The sequence below is a fragment of the Neopelma chrysocephalum genome, unplaced genomic scaffold, assembly GCF_003984885.1.
Source record: "Neopelma chrysocephalum unplaced genomic scaffold, ASM398488v2 Primary Assembly neopelma1_62, whole genome shotgun sequence".
NCBI lineage: Eukaryota > Metazoa > Chordata > Aves > Passeriformes > Pipridae > Neopelma > Neopelma chrysocephalum.
This window is the reverse complement of record NW_020897719.1, coordinates 6,715,856-6,742,065: the sequence shown is the minus strand read 5'-3', so window position 1 is coordinate 6,742,065 and position 26,210 is coordinate 6,715,856. Positions and strand designations below refer to the sequence as shown.

The window sequence follows — 26,210 nt, the reverse complement described above, 5'->3', positions numbered from 1 at the left end:
TTTTTTTCAGCCCAACTTGATCTTCCTCTTTCTCCATAGTCTGATGAAATACTTAAGTCTGCTAGTTGTTCCTTTGAAGATGTCACATTGAATAACATTCTGTCCACTTGTCTCAAAGGCTGCAAGATTTGCTGTTCACTCAAAGGTGTTAAATTTGATAAAACTGCATCTAAATGAAACTACAGGAAATTGAATCTAGTATAGTGTTAGAATCTGTCATCAAAACTGCAGTGTTATGAAAATTGTGGGACTAAAGAAAAACAGTAACATGTTTGATGTTTCCCAACTGTCTTTAAACAACAAAACTGTTTAACATAGTGAAGCACCATGAAGGGAGTCCCTGGAGAAATACAGTCATGTCAGAACTATGTCTGGTTTGAATTAACAGTGTCAGAGCTAGCTCAGTGTCTCTGCATAGCTCTCCATTTTTCACAAGCATGCTGCTTGTTCCGTTCTTATTGCTGTTGTTAGCTGCAATTCTTGATCTCCTAGACAGTGTTCATGTCTCAATTCCCTTCTGCCCTCTGCCTCTAACTATATATTTAAAATAGAACTTTTCAGCAATTTGTGTTTTAAACATCAAAAATGCTAGCAATAATTGTGAGGCTTTTTTTTTTCATTTCACGCTCATTCGTCTCTTTGCATGTCCCTTTTTCAGTCTTTTTATGTCTTCCTGTTGTTTTGCCAGTTCTTATCTTTTACGGTGCCTGTTATCCTCTCCTCTGTAAATTCTTTTCCCTTCCTATTTGTTTCACTTTGGTTTTTTGTCACAGCATGAAATTTTGGAACTGAATCAGAGGAAGGCATATATTTATCTCCAGTTTTGCTGCTCCCCATATTTACAAATGCTTCTGCATAGCAAAGATTTTAAGAGCTAAAGTTGGATGGAGAACCTAGTAAGAAGTCTATGAGGGAAATGCTAAGACAGGTGCAAAAGGAAAACATAGCCCAGACCAGCCACTATTATCCTCTCGACTCTATGGGTAGAAAGCCATGTGTATGTATGTACAGATATATTTAGAGACACTTTTTGTGACAAATGCATTTTTAAAAGCTTTAGAAATCTTTCAAATGAGCTGCTGGGCATTTTATTTACAGAATACTGTCAAGAATTGTGAACTTAATATAATCCCCTTGCAGGGTAGAATAGTCATTATGTTAAGAACAATGCAATCATGAAAAAACAAGGGGAGTGCCCTGACTAGACCATTGCTGTTGGGTGAAATGACTTTGGGGTATTATAGGTGGTGCAATTTGAGCACTGAAAATGGACTGGAAAGTCATGTAAGCTCATGAACGTATCTGGATGTTGGTCAGATGCTCCTGAAGGGAGAAGTATATCTTTTTGACATCAATGCCACTGTGAGTTCTTTAGAACATTATTTATATTAAGAGTGAATAAGAAGATAATGTCACAGCTTCAATACAAATAATAGCATACAATTCCACACTGTTTTTGTCTTTAGATTTAAGAACAAGGAAGCTCATAGTATGAAAAGAGAGGAAAATCAAACTCTTTGTAATTATTTGAAACTTCTGTGTCACAATTATTGGGGAAGAGATATTTGGTTCAGGTAACCTGTGTTTGGCTTCAACTCTGATTTGCAGGTTTCAAAATTTACTTCAGGATCTGTCCTGGATACTAAACAACTTATAAATGCCACTCCAGAGAGGTTACATTTTTTTTACCTATAATCTCCACCAATTAATACGGGATTAATTATTTAACATGTATTATCCATTATTGCAATAGAAAGGAACTCTGAAAATATTTGAAAATATTATCTAGAAACTTGTTTAAAAAAAACAAACAAACCCAAAAGAGTTGTGTTTTTACTCACTTTGTGTTACTTTGTGATTTTATTCTGCTTAGGCATTCTTCATCAAAGAATACATCTTGAACCATCCAGAGGATGGAGAGAAGATCACACGCTTGAGAGAGCTGATGCTCGAGCAGGTACAGTGGGGAAAGGACTGACTAGGTGCCCTGCTCAACTGTTTTAAGTAGACAGTAACTTTCTATACAAGCAGGTTTCTGGGTCGTGTTAATATTTTTTCTCTAGTCCTTTCCATCATCACCTTAATCACTTCAAACTCTTCTAAATTAAAGATTGAATGAGAGGCCTGTTCCATCATTCTCATTCATAAATATTTGCACAGCATATTTTATCACTACTACAGAATAAACATTATTTCATTGAAACATTTGATGGCTTCAGCAAATATTTCTTTGACGTGTTTTACCAATATTACAGAACAAATATTTTCACTACAAGGTTTTCCATAAGAGCAAAAAAGCATGAAAAATCTTATTGCAATGAAAGATATCTAACTGTAATTGGCAAAGTAGGTAGGCAGTAAAATAAATGCCAAGTGATTAAATCAAACAGAGAAGTATTCTATGCATTATATGATTTTTGCATTATTTCTTCATTCATTTGTAAGACAATGACCTACTAGCCTCAAATATGAAGTGTCTCCATTTGAAAATGCTGAAAATTTTTTTTAAATCAAAGATCTTACAAAGTATTTCAGCTTTTTTAACTGACAGGTACCTATCTTTGTTCTATGCAGCATGCTGAAATTTCAAATTTTATTCCCAGTTTAGGATAAAAAGGTCAGAGTATTGGAATTTGGCAAGATGGGAATTCCACTTTTCATCAGCGTTGCGGTATCTTTTTGGTCAGATCAGCTGAATGACAGATCCTCAGACAGTATAAGTCAGAATAGATTCACTGAGCTCACTTTACTTTCATTTAGATAATGTGTAGTATTTTACATTGCAATTTTTTCTTTTCAAGCTGTAGTTAATCTCACTAGCCTTTTCAATGTAAAACTGGAGTTAATAACTTCCTGTAACAAAAATGTGAATTCCAAGCAATAGCAGTTAAAGCCTACCTGGCACCCGCAGATGATTTAACGTGGAGCATTCAGAAGTGCCGGGATGGCTGCGCATGTGGATGGATGCGCTGCAGTCCTGACCTTGGGTCAGTGATGCTGTGCAGCTGCATGCCCACTTGCAGGCTGCCTGAAAATGTCAGCTAGTAGCTCTCATCCAAAGATATTACAACATACTGTAGCTATTTTGTTTTTGAGTTTATCTGATTTCTCATGTAACCAATTCAATGTTTTGAATGCCTGTGGCCAAATCTGAGCACGATTAGAGTTTCAGTAATGTTATTCTGAAGCCTGTCATGCCTTGTGTCAAGAATATACATAAAGTCACCTTTAACAGAGGTCTCTGGGGAGTTGGAATAGGAGAGGGGACCATGGACTTCCTTGCAAATGTATTACAGGGTTTCTGGTAGATGTGGCTATTGCTGTTGTTTCATGCTTTTTACAACTGTTCTTGTAGAAAATAGCTTTTATTTAAGGTTTAATGCTGCTCCTTTGTAAAGCTGCTATTTAGCCAGGTTTTTCACTATGTTATCCATAGTGATTTTTATATTGGAGTTGAATTTGCATAGGTGAAACCTTTGGGAAAGTTGAATAGTAAATGGAAAGAGGCGTAAATCCTCTTGTGTATTACTGCTTTTGGTCCTAGGCCTTGTTTGATTACATGTCTTTCAGGGATTTAGATTGATGCTCTTAAGGCAATGTGCATTTTGTTAGATTTTTTTTATTAGTATCCTAGTTGATGATGAAAGCTTAAAGAAAATGCATCAAAAAATATTTTTCCCTCACTGCAGGCCCAGATTCTAGAATTTGGCTTGGCGGTGCACGAGAAGGTGGTGCCGCAGGACATGAGGCCACTACACAAAAAGCTGGTGGATCAGTTCTTTGTGATGAAGTCAAGCTTGGGAATACAGGTACATGAGCAGTTGCATGGATAGACCAGGAGACCATTCAGCTGCACTAAGGATAGTTTCGTTTTCCCAAGCAACAAACAGTGACATCTTTTGGTTGGTTGTCCACGTTACAGCTTGTAGCCTTGCAGAATCACAAAGCGAAGAGAAACATAAACTTTCAATACTGTGCAGAGAAAATTAGTCACATTTTACTATCAGCAGCGAAAGTTAAAATATTTTTCATACTAATGATGAAGTTGATCCAAAATGCAGATATAACTATTGAAATTACTCTCTGTATCTTACAAAATGCTTGATGGTATTATGTTCATTTGAATTAATCTTCTTTTAATAACTTGCTAGGAATTTTCTTCCTGTGTACAAGCTAGTCCTGTTCATTTCCCAAATGGAAGTCCTCGTGTATGCCGGAATTCCATGCCTGTTTCTATGAGCCCTGATGCCGCCAGGGTAATACCACGACGCAGGCAAGTTTAAAATACTAGTAACTGACATATTTTTGTTACTCATGGAAGATGACCCATAAAATACTTCTATTATGTGCATGCTTTCTTGTATGATCTGCCTGAAGTATCTTTCAGCTGTGAATAGCTGGTACATATACTGTGTCTCTGTCTCTCTCTCTCCCCCCTCAACTCCCAAATAACTATAGATTAATAAATATGTGCTGTTTGTGCTGTTTTCCCATGAGAAGTTATGATTGACAGAGTTAACAATTTTGTATTTCCTTATTCTTATAATAGCCCCTTGAGTTACCCAGCTGTCAATCGGTATTCATCCTCATCACTGTCATCCCAAGCTTCTGCTGAAGTCAGCAATATCACTGGGCAGTCAGAAAGCTCAGATGAAGTTTTTAACATGCAGGTACAAATTATTGTCATTCTTCAAGCTATACAGAATCTTTCTTACAAGGCTATTTAGTGAAGTAATGCTTCTATTATTTAATTCAGAATTCTCAAAATTATTACTGATACTTCTTTTAAAAAACAAGTTTTTAAATGGGCTGTTAACCTCATTAACTTAGAAATAACTTTTTATGTAACTGTTTTCTCTTCTTTAAATAGAAGCATTAATTTTTTACAAATGTAATAAGGAGCAATGAATGGACTATGATACAAAGTCATCTGACTTTTCTGAGCAGTTGTCACAGTGGAATGGAATTGTTTCACTGTATTAATTGCATTTATATTTATTTAATGTTTTACTACATTCTGTGTAATTAGTTTAATTCTCTTTATACTGTTTTGCTCTTTTAAAATACTGATAATCTGTTTTAAGAAATTACAAGTTCTTTGTTCTAGTGAAAAGTATGCTATAAATTTTTGTTTTCCAAACTAGTAAGTGTGATCTGATAATAACAGCATCTCTTCTATATGCAGCCTAGTCCGTCTACCTCAAGCCTGAGTTCTACTCATTCTGCTTCACCTAACGTGACCAGTTCTGCTCCATCCAGTGCCAGAGGTCAGTGCTCATCTCCCGTGGTAAACTGTATTAATTTATACTCAATACATTACACAGCTGAATGTCTGCATGATATCACTGGTCAGACATCAAATTTAGCCAATTATTTGAGGAATATGAATTATTAGGGACAGCGGATTTCTTTGTCATAAGCATAGAATTGAAATGTCTGTTTCACTGCATGAATTTAATCACTTGACACATTTATTTCTAGCCTCTCCTCTGTTGTCTGACAAACATAAGCATTCCCGAGAAAACTCTTGCCTGTCTCCCAGAGAGAGGCCCTGCAGTGCCATCTACCCTATTCCTTCGGAAACTTCGCAGGTAAGAAGTTTGTTGGGAGTCCTCAGAGCACAAATAAATCAGAAGACACATGCTGAACTTCGAGCGGATTCAATCTGCTCATTGTTTTTAATTTTCAAGGGATTTTTTATGTTTTTATAAGCAAATAGTCTAAAATATTTTACATGAAAGAGATGTGAATAGAATACATGATACTTGATCACATTTCTGCTTGATTTCCCTAGGTTTAGATCTGTTTCTATGCATTTACTCAATGCAGTGAGAGAGAGATGCAGAAACTTACCAGATGACACAGCCTGCTTGTGTGGAACAACAACATTTGTTCTATTTAGGGAAGAAGAAAAAAGAAAGAAAAACTGTTGTTGTGGCGGTTATCCTTGTTGACTTCCCCTTTATTTCTTCTGAGAAAGCTAATTCTAGCCACTGTGAGATAATAACCCATTCCATGTGGCAATTCCTATTTTTCAATGTAGTTTCAGAAAAAAAGGATAGACATTTTGTTACTCAATGAAAAAAATGAATTGTGTTCTTACCTTAAAATACTGTTATATAGGTCTTTATGAAATTAGTTTCTTTTGGGTATTCTGAAATGCAAAATGAGCTTGGCGAACTGGCCAATATTGAATTCTTATTTCATCTTTTCTTATTACTGGACCTGTTTTCCTAAAGTGCTTTCCTTTAACACAGTTGCTGTTTTAATATCTGCCATCACACAATACACCTCTTGCTGAAGCTGAGAAAGATGAGAACATAAGTACAGTGTTAAAGGCCCTCCTTTCAACACTCATTTCTACCAGAAGTTTTGCCTCTAATAAAAACCAATTTGCTAGTCCAGGATCTTTTATTTTAGGAATTATTTATTGATTTCTCATTAGTTCGTTTCTTGTCCCTTGTTTCTTCAATTATTGAATTGGCTCTTGGCTTAATTTTTTATTTCTTTTCTGTTTAAGTCCTCATGCTGTTATCTGAGGGCTTAAGAAGTAATACCGAAGCTTAGCCAGATTTAAGCACAGTTCTGCTTACAGCAGATATATCTACTGGGCACTTTCTCAGTGGTAGTGGAGCCAAAACAGCATACAGGAAAGATCAGGAGATGTTCTTTAAATAAAGCGGTTTTACAGTTTGCCGCAAAGAAAAATTATCCCATTTTTGCTCCCAGACTACAAACTCTTGCTTTGCCAAGTGGAATGCGACTTGTATCCCCCATTCTATCCGAGATTCCATAAGGGAGGCTGAGGAGCTCGTAGGCCCAGTCTCCGCTCTCTCTGAGACTCGCCCAGCAGGAAAATCTCCCAATCTGTCTCTACCCTCAGTGTCCCATGAGAGGGTAAGTAGAAAATTAACTTGCTCATACAGTGAAGTATGTTTCAAAGGTGAGAAGGTCTGACAGTTTTTTTCTGCCCTTATAACCAGAAATGAAGATATATCTTTCTGGGGAAAGGTGAATTTCTTTCTCTGGTGCTCTGTTCTCATAGCAGTAAAAATGGACTGTGATTAGGAACAAAATCCTGATTCTTTGCCTTCTGATTAAGAATGGGAAAAGAAATCCTCAGGACAATTGTAAGGAGATATCTTAGAGATGCCTGCAACTCTAATTAGAATTTATCTGCTCAAACTGTTCCTTGTCCTTTCTACTTTTATTCTAATACCAGTTAAATTTCAACGGTCTTGGTTGGAGCTTCACGCTAAGTTAAAGAGGAAAGGACTACCCATTTATGAAAGACTTTGTTACAGCTTCATGAAAGCAATTTTCACATTAGTGTTTCAGCTGGGAAAGATGAGATACACAGGCAAATTCCTGCACTTGAAGTCCTTTCAGGCCATAGCTACCTTATTTAAGGAAGTTTGATGGACTTCATAGAACAAGGCCAGAGCAATACTGCATCCACTTCCCTCATTGAAATTGATGCTCAAGGTTATGTACAGCTGTTTTCAGTCAACATCCATTTGTGCTTGCTTTGTGATCTCTGGCTGAATGATTGTACAATGTCTCTCCAGCTCTTCCCATACTCTGAAGAGGAATGCCTGCTGTCATTGACTGGTCAACAAGCCTCCTTAGTTTTTGCACTATTATTCTTCCTAATGAAGCTTTTCAAATTTCACATTTTTGGGGTTTTTATTTGCGCGTCATTAAACATCCTGTGATTGCTCTTGTTCTTCCACATGGTTCTAAATTTCATTCTTTTAGTATGTCCTTGTTTCTCTGTATTTCATTCAGCTTTTGTCTCTTTATCTCCTCCAATTTCAGTTGCTTTTTCAGCCTTCGCTCTTCAGCTCACAACAGAAAACAGACTTAAACATTTGTGCACCACATCCTAGTGCACTGCAGACTTGGTAGGCAGTGAAAATTCAATCCAGATCAGGCAGGAACACCTTTTTTGTCACATTAGAGAACATATGTAGTTTCACCACCTCAGTTTAGTGGTAACTTCAGGAAAACAGATATTTCCTGACCCAATATGACTCTAATATGACATACGGCAAACATATGACATACGGCTCAATGTCTACCAAAGAATTCTCTCTACGAGGTGTTTAAAGTCCAGTTGAATTGGGCAACTATTTGTTCCTTGCTTTGTAACATGGAGCTGCAACATATTAGATCAATGAAGATTACTTTGCAGATGGGTTTGCCATCTTGTGGAACCACAGCATAGTGCCTCACCAATTTTGCATGGTCTTCTGTGAACAGTGGAAAGAGATAAAATACTAGGATTTTATTTGGATTGCAGTGATTTTCTGATCTTGCTTAAAAAAAAAAAAAAAAACCCAAACCAAAACAAAAAACCCCAAACAAACAAGTAAGAAAAAAAGTAAAGTTTATCTTGTTCTCATTTCCTCTGGAAAGTACATCTGAATTACTTGTAGGATTGACTGTCTGCTGTTTACATCTGCTATCAAGACAAACCAGTGACTATGGATTATTTGAAAGCTGCCAAAAAAAGTAACTAATGGAATTTTAAAATTGGTTCATAAATTTACTGTGATTCTTTAAATAAATGAATAATCAGAAAAGGAAAGACAAACACACTTTATGGGTCAGCTCTTATCTACTAGAGAAGTAAGAACACTATTACCAAAAAAGTCAGGGTTGGAAAACAATACGCAAAACTTTTCTGAGGTAACAGCCATAACTTGCATATTGTCAAACATTACACCTTATTCAGATCCTGATTCTGTAATGAAATTTTTGCAGATCTATCCCTCTATTTGTTTAGTAATCTGTCAAGATACCAGTTGAAGAATGAGCTTTATTTTGGTTTTTGAGGTGCTGGAAACTGTCAGAACTCAGTAGATAATAATAATCCTCTCTCTGATTTCAGTGTGTACAGTTTTCAGAAAACTAGTCTACTCCCTTTCTGTATACACATACTTTTATTAAACTGTTTAGGTTCTTAGGTCTCGTTTATCACTCTACCTCCAAAGTAGACCTGTGTAGTAGGGATAATAACAAAAATATATTTGTTTTTTTAAAGGCTACCGAAATACAACAGCAGCTGTATGTAAACCATGCTGTTCTCAATTTACAGAGACTGCTGTTCAATCATATTGGAGATGGTGCTTTGCCACGAAGTGATTCCAATCTACCTGGCCCTGATAAAGGTGAGTGGAAATGCTGCAACATACCAGTCTTGGAAGCAATGAAAATTTAATTAATCTCTCACGTTCCTGTAGAATGCCAATTCTTTTGAGTACATACTGTCATCTCCATGTGTCAAAACATTCTGACTGACTAACTAAATTATGCTAACAATCTTAAGTTTCAATATACTTTGCCAAAAAGGGGAGAACATGGTGTTTGAATGAAGCGTTGTACTCAAAAGAAGCCCAGAAGTTTGCAGGAGTGGGTGATGGAGCAGCAGGTTGCAGCCTGCTGCATGTGAGAGCTGTCTTTTCTGCTTCTTGAGAGAGATAAATGGGGCAATGAGCCAACTTCTGGAGACTGGGGCAGAAAGAAGCTAAAGAGTTGGGTAGAAGTTGGTACCTGCAAGTCTTCTTTACCAAATATAAATCAGTGTGCTTTTGTTACACTCTCACGGAAAAGAGCAATTTGTGGTTTGTTGATTTTGGGGGATTTTTTCTTTTAATTTCAGTAGATGAGAAATGTATACATTTCTGTAGACAAAATATTGCCTTTCATAATTTTGCGCATGGGGAAATCCAATATTGTTGGCATAGTTATTGTGCCATGATTTCATTATGTGCTTCACATCCATAATATGCTCCATCATTTCATTATGGAACCTTTGTGGTATGCTGAATAAAGGATACAGTTCAATAGGTATATATTTGAAGAATATACTGTAACAAGAACTGACCAGGAATCAGATTTTCTTCAATAAGAGCTGTTTTTTTAGGTATTTTTGTGTCCAAGTTTTTATGAAAGCTCAGGTGGAATTTTTCACAGGACTGAAAATCATATGAAATAATTTAACATGGAAATGGCAAAACTTTTCCACTGGCCTATGCAGCCAAGTAGATCACAGAATTGTTAAAATAAAATATTATCTTCTGGAGGTTTTAGGAGTCCAAAGAACTGACTGCTTAAATGACTTAAAAGAAAAAATTTGGTTTGTCAAGAGATTCAGACATTTGAAGTACCTAGGTCTGGTGCCAAGTAGTTTTTAGGATGAGGGCAAAGCCATACTGCTAGGTGACAGCTTACAATAAAAAGCAAACACTGTATTGAATATTTTGGCAATAAAAAGCAAAATTATCCTCTAGAAAATAGATTATTCTGTGCACTGTTCCCAGGGTCAACTACTGTGCAATTATACTGTAACAATATTGTTACAGATATGAAACCAATATAATTTGTACTGTACTTACTGTATTAAGTCTGGTGTATAGTGGGATTGCAATCCTGAGAGCTCTCAGTGTTGCTATAATAGCAATAATTGATGCCATCAGTTAGCAACAATACTTTGCTTTTTGTTTCATCTTTGGAAATAAGCGCAGGATCCTTGCATGTGATTCACTACTCACAATTGAAACAAACAAACTAGAAGGAAACTGTCACAGCAGGGCAAGATGTTTGAGGCTTTGAAGATGTTTTTGGGGAGTGAAGGGGGAAGTTTTGAAGCATTTTTTTTTTCCCACTCTTTTTTTTTTTAACAATAAATGTAATGAAAGTTGTGTATTTCAAATTAGCTTTTGTCCTGTCCATGTTAAATGCCCTGTCTTTCTATCTATGTGGCTTCTTTCCAATATTGGTGACTTCTTGATAACATGAGATAATCCAGTTCTATCAGGGAAGCTGTTCCAGACCTTATGTGATCATTCAGTTAAAGTCATGGAATTTGGTAAAGCTAAAACACAAAGAAATACTACAGCCAATTTTATGCATGTCAAGGTGATAGTCAATTTACATGATTAAGCAGAGATCCTTGACCATGGATAAAAACAGTGCATAGAAATTTTCTCAGTCTGTGATAATTTCTTAATTTGATTTTTTTCTGTCAGACGCTTTCAATTTCTTCCAATTTTTACTCCCTTCATTTTATGTAGTCTATGTGGGCAACAAAAGACTGTTAGCATGGAAAGTTTTATGAAGAAGGTTGATTGGAATTTGGCAAGTTCCTTTGTCTAGTCCCTTCTGTGTATAAAATGAGTTAATGGAAATAGTTTACGAATAGTCTGTTCCCCTTTGCCTGGAAACCTCTAAATAGGAGTCTGGTGCAAAGATAAACTGATTACATTAACAGGCTTCAAGCTTATCTCCCTTTGTGGCTGGATTTGCAGTGCACCAGAATGCTATCTCAGCTGCTGCTGTTGATGGCCCCCAGTGCTATACAGTCACAAACTGACCTGAGGGCCAGATGCATACATCAGGCAACTAGGAGACTGACAGCTGTTATTTAGGAGCTTTGCAAGTGGTGATGTAATCATGAGGGCTTTTCAGGCATGCTTATTAAGCTGTTTATCATTTTCACTCTGTGTATTCTTACTCTCCTGGATAAAGGCAAGTCAAAGAACTGGAATTGTTGATGCCTGTGACAGCTTTTTCATTCTCTTCCAGCTGTAAACACCACCCCAAGCAGCTGGAGCCTGGATAGTGGGAAGGAAGCCAGAAACACATCAGAAAGTGGAAAGCTTATATCTCCTCCTGTGCCACCAAGACCTGCACAGACTGGTGAGTTAATGGACATTTCAGGCAAAGCTCCAGTACTTTAGGGTTCTTTCCACTCTGATTAATGTTTAACTTCTCGGGCAGGTTAGCTTATTATTTGATTTCTTACATGAAAGGCTGTAGAACTGCCTCTGTGGGTATTTTAATCTTGTTAATATTCTCTGAAGTACTCTGTTTCCAATACTCTGCCCCTTCACTTAATGACTGAGTAGTTTCAGACAGTTCATGCTAGTACTAGGGAATATGATCAGATTTAGTCGTTTGATTTTATGATAATTGGAGGTTAGCAATCAGAAATGTTCATTAACCACAAAGAATCTTACTGACCAGAAAATGCACAGCAATCATGCAGGTACATGAGTTCTGTTACTATAACCAATTTGCCTTTGAAAAGATTAATTTTCATTTAAAGAGAAGGCTGCTTGAGTGATACTATCAATATAATTGTTCTCAAGGGTGTGAATACACTTTTTGCATATTAGACTTATGCCTCAGAGTATGTCCAGGCATGTTTCCAGTATATTTGCAGGTAAATGTTTGATATATTATGTATTGTCCTTTTTCTTATTTGACATACATATACATAATATATTTCTGAAGAAAAAAAAGTGAAAAGTTGTAATACTGACTCTTTTTTAAAATTCTTTTATCATTTGTTAGGATATAAACCGATTTACAGCAATGTCAAATTTGTCAGAAAAGGCAGATGCAGAAATTTCTTATACTTGGTTGTACTGCAAGATCATCCTGAGAAAAAAGTAAAATAAATAAAATCTCCAAAACTCTTTACAACCATCAGGAAAGTACCTAGAGGGAACGAGAGATAATGTCTATGTATCAAATGATCTCCTATCCACTTAAAAAGATTTCTTAGTGAAAATTGTAATGCCAAGAGTGCACTGAAATCTTTCTAACTTTACAGCATCACCAGCAAGACACATAGCCTCTGTTTCCCCTTCTCCTGCTGGCAGATCACCAATGAAGGTAATGTCTTATTGCAGTGAATTGCCTTTGTGGTCAGATCTTGTGTGTTCTGGAGTAGATAGTGTATATATATAATGTACATGATTTGGGATTAAATTATGTATTCTTTTCATTATCATATACCTATACAAAAACCATTCACAAGAATAAGTAGCCATAATAATTGCAGCAGCTCTGAAGATTTTAAAAAATGCAGGCAAGAAACCTAATCCTCAGACTCTTTAGTGTCTCAATATCAGGCTTCTCTCTCACACGGATAATCAAGCTCACCAGAGTCAGTGGACAGAAGAGAGAGTAAGAAATGCATGTAAGAGGTGTCCAATGGCCCACCTACTCCAGAATTCTGTCTCTAACAGTGGAAAAAGGAGAGATGCCAGCTAAGGAGAACCTGTCGTGCAACCCATTCTTCTTATTCTTCCAGCATTCAGGGCTGTTAGATTAGAGGGTATGTTAGAGAGTAACCCCTGCTTCGGTCATTTTAGTGTCCGTTTCCTCTGCAGAATGATCCAGAGAGGTTGTGTAAGAAGTTGGAAGTAGTTTGACACCTGCCAGTAGGATACATTAAGCAATAGGCTGTGAATAAGCATTGGTTGTTCTCTAGCAGTTAAACACCCAAAGCAATTGGGGATCCAGGCTAAACTGAGTAGGTTTCCTTTCTATTTCAAGATATTTGAATGTGTTGGTACCCGTATATTGGTACCCGCTTTTTTGCTGGAAAACTTGACTCAGAAATCTGTGTATTCCACAGCACTGGAAGACATGAACGTGGAACCTGCTTATTCCATGCAAACCCCAATACTGACAGACTGCACATTAGTCTTGGGCATAGCCTTTACCACACCATTGAAGCAGAGATAATTCTGCAGTTAGAAATACTAGACTCAACAATGTGGAAGGAGAGCAAATAGAAAGGAGCAAGACTGGTGCTTCAGGCACTCAGGTGCAAGGGCAGAGGGAGACAGCCCTGCCAAAATGGCCCCTCAGCAACCCAATGCCTAACTAATACTACAGAGGTACAAATTGCCTGAGGAGGAAAGTGACACCCCAAAATATTTCCTTTCCCCTTGAGGTCCCCAATCACAAGTCCATAGTCTTTCTCCTGTTTGTCTTCCCATAAATCTGTAACATTTCTACTTGGGCTGCACTGTGGTCTGAGGTCAACACGGAGCAGTTGTGCCAGCAGAGTGCCCATAGTCCTATTACTATAGTGTCCCTTTTGCTGAAGTGAGCACCAATCCCAGGTTTTGCACTAACTGCTTACTAGGAAGCTCTTTAGAGCATTAGGATCTGTACAAAGATGAGTGACTTTGTTTTTTGCCTGAATGGATTTGGTACTGATGATTTTTAGGGATGTTTGAAGTTTGTCCTAGCATTTTCCTTCTAGAGGTCTGGACAGAATTCAAGCATTTTACAGACAAAGTCTGGATTGCTGCTTGGGAGAGGAATGCTGGCCCAAAATACTTCTGACAGCTGCTGGATCTCACTTTGAGCATGAATTTCCAGACTATTGGTGTCTAGATTGTGTATTGATGAAAGCAGGCTGCACTGCTGTCAGGAAGCAAGTGCTTACCCCTGCCGGCTTTACACGTACTTCCTCTTGTTCAGAATGACAAAAGCAAAGGTCCTAAATCTTATCTGTGGTCACTTAATCCAAGTGTCAAGTGTTCTTGGAAATGGAGCCAAATATATAATTTACTTGAAAACCTTGACCCTGGATGTTTGTGGGAGTAGGAGTGCAGCTACAGCCTCCTCACATGCAGAGGAATGGAACATGAAGCAAGTAGTTAAACAGGCTCCTCAAAACGACTGAAATGTCTTCATCATGTATTGAGCTTTAAATAAAACTTGCTCTGCTTTGCCATAGCCATATACAGGGCCTTAATGTTTAGCTTGTGTTCCAACAGTGTGCTTCCAGAGAAGGTCATCCTAGTATACAAAACCCACTGATGTTAATTAAATATTTTTCCCCTTTGATTTCAGTGTTCTGTGGATCCAGTCCTAGATGGATAACTAAAATTATCTCAACAGCATAAAGTCAGTGTAGCCAGCTCTATACACCCCTGCCCCTCTCCTCTTCCTTTAGTCCCATCCTTTTTGCATGGCTCACACCTCACCTTAAGCTGAGCAGCTTGAGCACCAACCAGGCTAACAACAACTGGAGTGAGAAATTTTTCTTTAACGTGATTCCTCCATCCCTTTTTTTAGCCTATGCCTGAGGCCATTAAGTCTGTATTGTCTCAGATGACTCCGGTCAAAATTAGATGTGTTGCAACAACTTTTCAACTTGGACAGTGGGGGCTAACCTTTTACAATTTTCAGTTGAAGTTGCTTCACTGGAATAGGATTGCTTGATGTTTTTAGGTAGGCCTTTATTGTCCCTGCCTTTTATTTTTTATCAGCGCTGTTGTTGCTGCTTGGGCCCTCAGCTTCCTGTATCTCACCATCCCTGAGAGGCCTGCGAGGCTGCTGATGCAGCCCCTGGCTACCTGTGCCCTTGTCTCTAAGCTGGTGTGGTGTGTTTGTGTGTCCAAGGAACACCTGGGAGATGGGGGAGAGGAAGGATGGAGAATCTGCAGGTAAAAATGCTGTCTGCAGCAGCAGTGATGCCTTCACCTCCTGCCATCCTGCTGCTGCTGCTGAAGGGGAGCAGGAACAGCGGCTGAAGGGGGCTGGCCCCCAGCAGCAGCTCTTACCTTGACACCTGCTTTGGGCTTCCCCTCCAACGCTGATATTATGGTGCACTTGGAAACGATGCCACAATGTAAATGCACTTGTCACTGCATGATGATGCACTAAAGCTGTGAGGAAAAGCTTTGGAAACTGAATTTGGGATATGAGAGCCTGCAATAGCAGCAGTGGCTGGGCTGCAAGACCTGCGCTTTGGCGTTAGGGGGCAGGACACCCCCAGGTATTCCCTATGCCAGGTGATGTGTTCCACTTGCAGCTGGGAAAACTAAGAGTGCATTTTAAAGGCTTCCAGATTTTTCCAGTGTATTGTGATAGTAAGATAACATTTAAATGCAGTTTTACTTCCACTTACACGAATTACTGGCATGAGCACTATCTAAGATGTACCCAGGCACTATTGAAATGAGCTTTTTATTGGTTTCTTACTAGATCTTGATTTAACACAGGCATAGCCATTTATGTTTATCAAAGCTCAGAGTCCATGCACTGTATCTATGTGTGTTTTCAGTCTTAGCACAGAAACAATCTCTCTCATATACCCCAGGTAAATTCTTCTTCCTCCCTTTTTTTGAGCAGGGGTCTGTGCAATCATTCACACCATCTCCAGTGGAGTATCATTCCTCGGGGCTCATATCAAACTCTCCGGCACTGTCAGGGAGTTACAGCAGTGGCATCTCTTCGCTCAGCCGATGTAGCACATCAGAGACATCAGGCTTTGAAAGCCAAGGCAGTGAACCAGCAGTGACTGTCCCAAGCTACAGCGTTTCTGAGGAGCCTGTGAGAAAAGAAAGCAAAACCCCACCACCCTACAGCGTGTATGAGCGGACTTTGAAACGACCCGTTCCTCTACCTCACAGCCTCTCCATCCCACCCACCACAGACCCACCAGCACTGCCACCCAAGCCACAGCTGGTTCGGCCAAATAACCTGGAAAACAGCAGCAGGAGGACTGAGCAGGTTCCCCGGCCCAGGCCTCTGCCCCGCAAAGTCTCTCAGCTATGAGAAGCCACTTTTATATTTAATTGCAACCAATTCTTTACTGTTTAAGAAATAATATTTTTTAAAAATGGTAAAACTGGTTTAGTTAGGCACTTTAATACTTTGCCCACCTTTTCTTTTGAGTAATTTGGAAACGCTTATTAATATTATGTTGCACATTTGAAATGAAATTACTAATTTAGGTTGCCAGGTATTATAGGAAGCATGAATGAGAGGATTGTTGGTTGTTTTTTTTTTAATTTTATGGTGGTGAATACTGATAAATGCTTTTATTTGTACATTATTTTTATTTAAAAAATTAAATTTAAAACCCTACAACTCTCATCTGAGTGAGCCGAATGCTTCTTACAAAATGCAGAATATACTGACTGGATCTTTACTACTAAAGATAAATGCACGCTTTCTAACAAAGTAGTCTGTAGACTAGGTTGTTTCTGCAAATAGGCTGAAAGGCATTTCTCTTATGAACAAGTTGGTCATTTTAAATGTATGTGGAAAAACTGGGATATAATGCAAGTTATACTGCAGAGAACTGTTGTAAGAATGTGGTTTGGAATTTTTGAAACACACTTATGTTATTTTTAAGATGGATAAATACCTGCATTTCATTCAGTGTACAGCACCATTCTGGTGAATCCTGATAAGGTTTTGTGCCATTAATGTATTATTGTACCTGACACATCCTTTTTCTTTTTGAGGTGCAATTTACTTTTATTCTTCCAGTAGATGTACTTTTGTTGTTTTAGTTTTGGGGTTTGTTCAAAGTGAGCAGTTTGCTAGTGGAGGCTCTCTGCTTTTTTTGGAAGTTCACCCTAGAATACAATCTACGTATGAAATAGATACCAATGAATTGTTTGTTTAACTTGTGTACAAGGATCAGTACTGACTAGTAACAAGGCAATTCACTAAATGAGCAAATTTTTGAAAATACAAATTGCTGGTTATTGATCCATACATTTCAAAAGCTAATTGCAAACATTCTTAATAATTTTGTAAAAATCTGGCAAAAATTCTGAACAGTTCTTCAATATGTATGTGCCATTGGAGCCAGGTTTTGGTTTTGGATTTGCTTTTTAGCTTGAGTTCATCACCATCATCTTTATTGTAGCAGAACGGTGTTTGGCCTTAGGTTGTATTTTAGTGACTGGCATCTGAAGAGCTTTAGAAAGCTAATGCCAACATGTAGGAATATGGAGGGGAAGGGAAAAAAAGCACCTTCTGTATGTAGTTTTTGTATCCTCTTTCTTTTACTGACTGTTTAAATGTGCTTGGGAACAGATGTGTGAACTGCATTTTAAATCATGCTGTTAAAAATATTCTCCCTCTTTTGTTGGGAAACTCATGTTGATTTTAGCTGTGTTTGATTTGTTGATAGTTTACTGGAAGAAAGTGACCACTTTTTTATATTCTCTCAATTAAACCTTCAGCAGTTACAGGCTGTTGACGGTAGTAATAGAGGTTTTCTATAATAAATGTTCAAGTATTTTTGTACATAATTGGTAAATTTTAATAAGGATTGTACCATTATGTGAAAAAGAAGCAAACAGTTGTGTATGCAGTAAGATTGTTATAATTATGCCAAATACTTTATGTATGGAAAAAAGAATATTTGTAAATATGTGCTTTTAACAATAATTCTGCCATATTGACTTTACAATTTTGAATGTCAGAAAAAATAATATATGTTAAGATATTTATGTTTTAGTGAAAGTATTCATAACTTGAAAAGGAACATATGAATTTTAGCTTTTTATCTTGCTGATTTCAAAGTCTGAAATTCCTTGAACTAGCTCTTGCTTTCTTCTATAACAGTTTTGTGTCTGTAACCACATCATAAAAGTTGTAGAAGGCTACATATTTATGCTGATATAAAGAATTAATGCCTGAAATTTAAATAAGGTGTCACAAGTAAGATAACAAAACTGCTTGGATTTTTTTTCAACCTGTGTAGTTTAATAGATTTTGTTGACTAGTGCTTGAGCACAGTATGAATCAGTGTTATCTGCTCCTGAAGCCATTTTTTTTTATTTCTGGCAGTAAACAGAGTTGATGACTTCATTATTTGTGTGCATTACTGGTCAGCTTTGCAGCAAAACATTTAAAAAGTCTCTGTTTACCTAGACACTCATATTGATTACTGCGTAATGTTAATATGGAATAAATGAACTTGATTAATCTTTACAGTACCTTGTTTTCTGCAGAATGAGAGATTATAATTCAGTTTGTCACAGAGTGAAAGTTCTGAATCCTTGTCTTGCTAAATCCTTTTTTTTTTCTGTGCACCATCTCCCGATGGATTGAGTTTTCTCCCTATTTGGATCCATAATTGCTTTGTGAGACAAGGTGGAGAGTATTGACCTGCTCTTCTGAACAACTGAAGAACATAAAACTAGGGAGTTCATTGTAAATTAACCTGCATGAGTGCTCTGTTTTTATAACCATGACATGAGGAATACTCTGAACAATAGCAAACAGTGTAAAATTGACAGAGAACTCTAAAACTGAGTTGACACATTTTCTGCTTAGCCAGTTTTGACAAATTGATTTTGTAGATCAGCCTTTCAACCTGATTACTTATAAAAAATGTAGTACGGAATTTTGTTATGTATGTTGCAACACCGAGCGCTTGAAAACCTAATGTAAATAAAGGTCTTGTTTGAATTTTATGTATTAGTCATAAATATAATTTTAGCACTTTCTGGATGACGATGAATAATTCAGAAGCTCATCTAGGAGGACCTATGAGAATAAGTTGCTGTTACTACTCTATACCTTGAATGTTAGCCAATTTATGCATAATAGGTGAGATGATCTTGTATTCAAATACCAGCATCTCAAATATAGTATCTTTGAGATGCCACAGAAGCATCTACGAACTCGCCTGGCTGCCTTTACTATGATGCAATTCAGACTGGTTCTCATGATGGGGTAATACCCCTGTAGTGGGAGTGAACTCAATTCTGATGTTCCAGGTCAGATCATAGCCAATAGCCTGTGTCCTGAAAGAAGCACAACCTGGTTTCCCCTGTGTAGTAAAAGTTTCAGGGTAGTGCAGTTATAGCCCTGTTCACACAGAACAGGGTCTAGCTATGTGGAAATCTTCTCTTCTGTATGAAAGTGCCCTCTTACCTGACCGTTCTTCACTGATTGTCCAACAGCACCTGCAAAAAGCACAGCAGCTGAGCAGAAACATACCAATAGGCAGGAGTCAGCGCCTGAGGTATAAATGATGAAAAACATCTTGTTTTGATGTAACTGTGGTCGGTGAGGCATGTAGTAGCACTGTCTCAGTAACCCCAGGTTACTTACTCCTGTTGGTAGATAGATTTTCTGCTGATTTGGGCAGAGCCTTGACATATGCTGGCCGAAGGGTAAAGTCCCATCTGGTGTGACAGTGTGGAAGGATGTTTGTCACTGAAGCCCTTGAGATTCTGACCTTGAACCAGCTCCTGTAGGAGAAAGCCCTTTTCATACTAATTTGTCTTTACCTTCTCCTTGTCATTTAATTCAGCTTTTGACATATATTTAATATAAGAAATTAGAATGATTATTTACTTTTGCTAACATTAACAAAAAAATTTTGGGATTAAACAGCTTAACTATGCAAGCTTCAGGAACAGGAAAGGTTTAGAGCTGCATACTTCACATGTGCACAAAGCACCTGACTCTTCGTGGGTGGTAAAATAAGGCTGCTGAAGAAAGAACATTAAATATTTTTTGAAAAAGGATTGCTCAGTAAGGAACTCGATGTGTCTATTGACTGGCTGAGGGCTGTGCAGACTTCTGTGGGGATGCAGCCTATGACATGAGCCTCCTAGGCACAGCTGGGCAAACTTACTCAAGTTAGAACTTGTCACAACTCCTCTCTAATTGACTGATATTTATTCCAGGAAGACTGTGTTAGAAAGGAAAAGAAGGTGAACAGTGTGTGTTGTGTGGGGGTTGGAACAGGAGGGGTGCAAATAAAACAGGCAAAATCCTTGATGGCCTAATAATTAATCCAAGTGTGTTTTCACTCAGCCAGGAAAAATAATAGTGGTAGAAACTGAAATGCTAGCTGAAATAAGCATAAAATATATATCTTTAAGCTATTGTAGCAAAATGTTATACCATCTTAACTGCTGGTTGAGCTGAAATGGGTGGAAGGGAAGCTGGAAGTCCTGATAAAATACAGGGTGTTTTTATTTTACAAAGCTTTGGGGTGGAGTTTTTTCTCTTTTGCTATGGCTCATCAGATGACAGAGAAGACTGACTGCCATGAGGTGCAAGGGCAAAGAAGTTGTAAATAGCAAAGCCCTGCAAAATAGCCAATTCAGGGAAACATTTTGAATATTTCAGTAAGCAGCTTTTGTTCTTAACCCACAGTGCATTTTGTGGGTGCTGATAGTGCATTTTGCAACTAACATCTCTTGTATTTTAGGGAGCAAATCGATGTCCAAATTTCATAGGAAACACCTGATAGCTCTGATAGCTTATAAGCTGCTGAAATTTTGGTTAAATATTTAATGTTTTACATCGATTTGCTATTGGAACTAGATCCACTTGTGTGTTTCAATTTATTTCCTGAAAATTTTGCAGATAAACTCTCCGCATTACATTCTTACTTATTTGTGAGACTTCTATCATTGCTGGTTTTTGTTGACCTCACTGACTTCCCTTGAAGTGTTTCCTCTTGCTTTTCAAAAGAAAGATCATCAGCAAGGAGCTGCTTCAGCCTTTCCCGTGGGGAATATTTCAGAAGCGCAGCCTGAAGGGAATGCAGCACAGAATGGCTCCATTCCCAGGGGGGACTATCAACAAGGGCCTTGGGAACAAAAGCTGAGGGGGAAGTTTACCTGTACAGCACTTGTAGGAGTTTGTGTTCACAGATACAGCGATAGGTCAAGGACTAAGGGACTAATCTAATTTACTAAAATCAGGAGATGGGGTGTAGGTAATGTCCTGCAGGCTTTACTAAAGGGTGAAGCTCAGTCCCAGCATGTCTTATAAATGGAAATCCTTTGCCTTGCTTCCTGATCTTTTAAAGGAGAAAATAATGCCAGGTGGACACATGGGGAGGGGCAGGGGTGGTGGTGGGAGGGCTGTTGGTTTTATTTTAGGGTTGCCGAGAATGGGGGAGGTGAGGAGGGAAGAAATGCTGAATCTACACTTTAAGCCTAAGATGACTTGACACCATTGCTCTGGGTTTTGGGCCAGCTTACAATCAAGTGATGTAACTTGTGCAATGATTTATCCTTATACTCTGAATACACTCTGAAGAGCCAGCTGCCCCTCTGAACTTCCATGCCAGTCTCTTTTTTTCCATCTGTTGCAAGAGGAGGGCTTGCTGTTTGGAGCAGAGTCTGCTGCAGCCTGACCTTGGCGCTTCTTTTTGAGACATTCCTGGAGCTGGCTGGCATTGGCTCCACCAGACAGGGAAAGCTTCTAGCAGCTTCTAATGGAAGGCAACTCTGTAGCCCCACCACCACCGCTACCAAAACATAGCCACAAAAACCCACCACACTAATGAATTTAGTCCCACCTGTAGAAAATAAAACAGTCTAACACTGACCAAAAAACACTTTACAAGGAACAAAATACATCAATAAACTCAGCTAGTGCATTAGGAGATGAAGCAACAAATATTACAGTGCTGCACTCTTCTCAGGACATTAAGTTCCGCAAAGGAAGACTGTGCACACTGGACAGAAGCTTTTTATGTTACCAAGGAGAGTTTTCCTGCATCTGCAGTCCCCCCTCCAAGTTCTGAGACAGAACTGAAGGACATCCTGTCAATCCCCCTGAAGCTATCATTCAGTAGACTTTTTATAGCTGTAAAACCTGAGCCGCATGATGATAAGCAAGCACAATCAAAGCAAGTCATAACCTGCTACTTTGAACATGCAGAGAGGGGCTATAGGGGAGCAAGAAGGGAGAAGAGAGAAATTTTGGTTTTGTGCCATAAAGATCTATTTTGACTTCTGGAATATTTGCTGGGTTTTGAGAAGTACTGGATTTTTACCACATGCTTTACTGGGTTTTTCTCCTCTGTGTGAAATAATGCTGGGGAGTGGTTGAATGATGTTATTTGTCTTGTACCTAAGGACAGTGGTTCTCAGGGTTTTGTTTGTTTGTTTTCCCTCAGTCCTGTGACAGGGTAGGACAGAAGATTTAAGACAAGAAAAGACTGTGGTCAGTGCTATGTGATCTCTTAGTTCAGAGGTGCTCATGGACAAGGGAGTATTCAAGACCAGGCTGGATGGGGCTATGAGCAACCTGGTCTGCTGAAAAGCGTCCCTGCCCACAGCAGGGACATCAGAACCAGATGATAACGGTCCCTTCCAACCCAGGCCATTTTATGGCTCTGTGTTCAGAGAAGAACATCCGCGTTCTCTAGCTGTGTCTTGATCCCATGCCTTCAAAGGGTAAAGTTCAGCTCACTACTGGCCCCTCAACACCCATGCCCAAGGACAAAAAATGGGCGAGCTCCATCTTGCTGTGGGAAGTGTGCTTCTGCATATGCCTTGAACATGGTGAGATATGAACAAGGATGGGCAGCATTCCATGGTGCCCACGGAAGGAGAGGCCCCTCTCCTTTGTGTCCTTACTGCTGCAGCAGAGATGTACTTGTGGTATGTTGATTATCACAACTAGCTGTCATGGCATGACACACAGTTGTCTTACCTGCAACGAGCTGCAGCGCTGTGAAGAACACAGAAACAGTTAAAATGTCAAATTGTAAGACAAAATTGCTATTTAACATTCTCACCAACACTACACTTGAAAACTGGGAAACTTGGTGTATATTTCAAGCTCTCTCAGTAAGCCTTTCCTGGTTCAATGCTATTTTTACCGAAGATATCACCAGCCCATCTTGCAAGTGAAGTTTCAGTAGTTGTGCTACATGAAACCAGGCTCAGCTTGAATGACAAGCCTTCAATACTGCGTGGGCTCATTAGAGAGATTTGTATTCCACAGTGAGCTGAAGGAGAGCTAGTGACCTGGGAGACTCTGAGCAGGCATGAAACCACAGAAACAGCAGCAGAAATGGCAGCAGATGGCAGGGTCAGCTCATTAACTGCATTTATCTAATGGAAAAGTTCCCATATATTGTCAAATAACAATAAAAAAATCATCTGTCAGAAATTCCACCTGGTCATAATTGATCATCATTAATAAATCTATTCCAGAACAAGCTGCCAAAATCTCAGCTGTGATCACGTAACTCAAACTAATTAGCAAACAACAATCACCGAGGTGAGTTGCTTTGGCTAGGTGACAAAAGGAACCAAAACTGGGGCTGCTGTTGGCAGAATGGAAAGCTGTTTTGTGAAGGTATGCTGGGCTGACAAAACATCTGGCTAGTTTGCTGTTTTGGTCTTTCTCTGATAATCTGTGTTTTGTGAAACACGGGGTTGTAACACTTCAATCTAGAAACACTGATTATACATAGAAAACTAAATACTGCAGCTACATTAGCCTGAATTTGCCCTGAAAACTATAGGTTTATCCCTGATTTCTACCTTGGTCTCTAAAGAAAAAGGCAATAGACAGGAGCCTACCTGTTATAGAAAAGAGACTTCACTTAAACCATATTATGAATTTATTGACATAATACTGACAAGTTTCAAACCATAAATTAACCTGTCGTGAAATTATCCATGCTGCACTTCTGAAAGAACACCACACTCCCCAGCAAGCTAGTTTTGCCTGCCTCCCCATCTTTATTTCGATGGGCCAGTTTAGAACTGGTGCTCTGAAATGTGTGCAAGTGCTTTCAGTGAGGCAGGATCTTAGAGGCAAGAAAGCATTGTGCCATGCAGTCCTTGTATAACATATTTAGCAGCACTAAAAGTAAATTACTTAATAATGACAGAGAATGACAGTTTTTTAATCTCACTGCTGAATCCTCAGCTTGGCTGTAGCACAGTCAGCAGCACTTCACAAAAGGTATTGCTGCAGTTGGTTTTATTTTTATCTGGAGCAAACAAATTGCTGTGGCTTCTCCTCGGGTCTTCTGGAGGTGTCTTGTGCGCCCTGCCTGGAGAGCAACACATTGACAAGGTCATACAGCAGTCAAGGGAAGACTTGCACTCTGCCTTACCTGCTTTGCCTGCATTTCAGTAAGTGCCTATTAAATGATACTTCTGCACAACACAGTCAGAATAGCGCAATGCAAGCAAAAGAGCAGGCTCCCATCCTTAAGCATATTTCCAGTGGGAAATCATGGCATAGTAAGAGTCAGAAAATAGGTGAATAGACAAAATATCAGAAATACTGACTCCACAGCAGAGGCTGCTCTTGGGCAATCGGGTTATTAAGTTGAGTACATTGCTGTATGAGTTCTCAGCACCCGAAGAAAAATACTGAAGGTAATGTTCAGGTCAAAAAGATATTGAGTTCTTCAAAAGGGATATGTTTTTGCACAAACAGGTTGTGAAAGGACTCTAGTTTCTGATTTTTTCTAAATATGTTTGGAATAAATAGCAGAGACTACTGGTGGATAATGAAGGTATTAAGAGAATGTGTCAAAGAATAGTTTATTATTATTATTTTAGTGACATAAAATTATTTAAGCAAAAATAAATTAAAAATTTTGTTTTCCAGTGCTAATGTTCTCACTTTTTGCTTTGGTTTGTCTCTTCAGACTAAAGACTCTTTTAAATTTAGTGGCTTATTAAGCAGAGGCGTTTTTGGTAGGCTTATATATTATGCAATTGGGAATAGCCACTTAGTTCTTTGTATAATTAGAATTTTTTATAGAATGGGAACAAAAGTATTTAAACTTCAAGACTGGCTCACTAAAATATTTTTGCTTTAGGCAGATTGCAACCAACATAATTTTATTTAAGTTCCTTCCTGTAAAATTACTGTATCTAACAGGAGTATGAAAAATATATATGATCAGGTACATACTTGGGGTGAAAGTGGAAGCTCTTTAAACCATTTACAATCAGATAGTTCAGAGGCAATCATCTTCAACAGACTAATCTTGAAGTGCTCTGATGTGGTGGAAGAATTGAAGCATAAAATTGCAATTACTACATAGTTGTGTTTTATTTCTGTAATGTGTTTTGAAATCAAGTGATGCTACACATGAGAATTTTAAAAAGACTTGTTGATATACAGCATACAATTAATAAAAAATGCAAAATAAAAGAATTCATAATCTTTCTAAGCTGTCAGAAATAAATGAGAGCAGTGTTACAATTTGCAAATTTCTCATGTGCATTTGGACAAAACCCCTCAAGTGTAAAACTTGAAGTAAATTGATAAGTCTAAAAGCACAATTAGTCTACTGAATCCTTCAGATTCAATAATTACCGGTTAAGTGTTACACACAACATTACTGGAAAAACATGTTTCATGACACTGAATGATTATCAGAGTAGCTTTGTGAAAACAAAAGTTTGGATTACCATGTCATCTGGATGCCGTTCCACATATTTCAGAGTACTTAATCCCAATTTGCAAGAGACAAATAAATAAGGAAAATAGTTTTCCCTTTACCTCTTCAGTTCTAAATTCAGAACACTCCTTACATTCCCATGCTGATTTCAAACCAAACTATGAATAAAGAGATGAAAAAGCCCAAAAAGCACACCTTCTTAACTTCAAACCTATATACTCTGATCCCTAAACAAAGAGAAAACCTCAACATTTTAAAATTATTACCTTTAATTTATATTTCGTCCTCACACACACAGAATTTGCCCTAGCAGAGCTGATGGCTTGTATCTTAGAGAGTCCCCTGATCAAAGCTGTAGTGAGGCTCAGTGCATATGACTTACAGTGTTATCCAGAAAATAGAGAGTTTTATTCTGGTATTTGATCTTAGTTCATGCTATAATCTCTGTGCG

The 26,210-nt window shown here is 38.3% G+C and overlaps 1 protein-coding gene across 1 annotated transcript in view; it reads left to right on the top strand.

Moving 5' to 3' along the window:
* DOCK4 (dedicator of cytokinesis 4) overlaps nucleotides 1-19,037 on the top strand; it is a 161,412-nt gene extending 142,375 nt beyond the window's left edge. Inside the window, exons 44-54 of the mRNA XM_027682186.1 lie at nucleotides 1,874-1,957; nucleotides 3,690-3,809; nucleotides 4,152-4,273; nucleotides 4,550-4,670; nucleotides 5,186-5,267; nucleotides 5,482-5,591; nucleotides 6,730-6,897; nucleotides 9,101-9,173; nucleotides 11,590-11,703; nucleotides 12,623-12,684; nucleotides 15,949-19,037. Of these exons, the coding sequence (XP_027537987.1) occupies nucleotides 1,874-1,957; nucleotides 3,690-3,809; nucleotides 4,152-4,273; nucleotides 4,550-4,670; nucleotides 5,186-5,267; nucleotides 5,482-5,591; nucleotides 6,730-6,897; nucleotides 9,101-9,173; nucleotides 11,590-11,703; nucleotides 12,623-12,684; nucleotides 15,949-16,374 (1,482 nt within the window). The 3' untranslated portion in view covers nucleotides 16,375-19,037. The remainder of the gene's footprint in view (nucleotides 1-1,873; nucleotides 1,958-3,689; nucleotides 3,810-4,151; nucleotides 4,274-4,549; nucleotides 4,671-5,185; nucleotides 5,268-5,481; nucleotides 5,592-6,729; nucleotides 6,898-9,100; nucleotides 9,174-11,589; nucleotides 11,704-12,622; nucleotides 12,685-15,948) is intronic.
* Nucleotides 19,038-26,210: the final 7,173 nt, after the last annotated feature.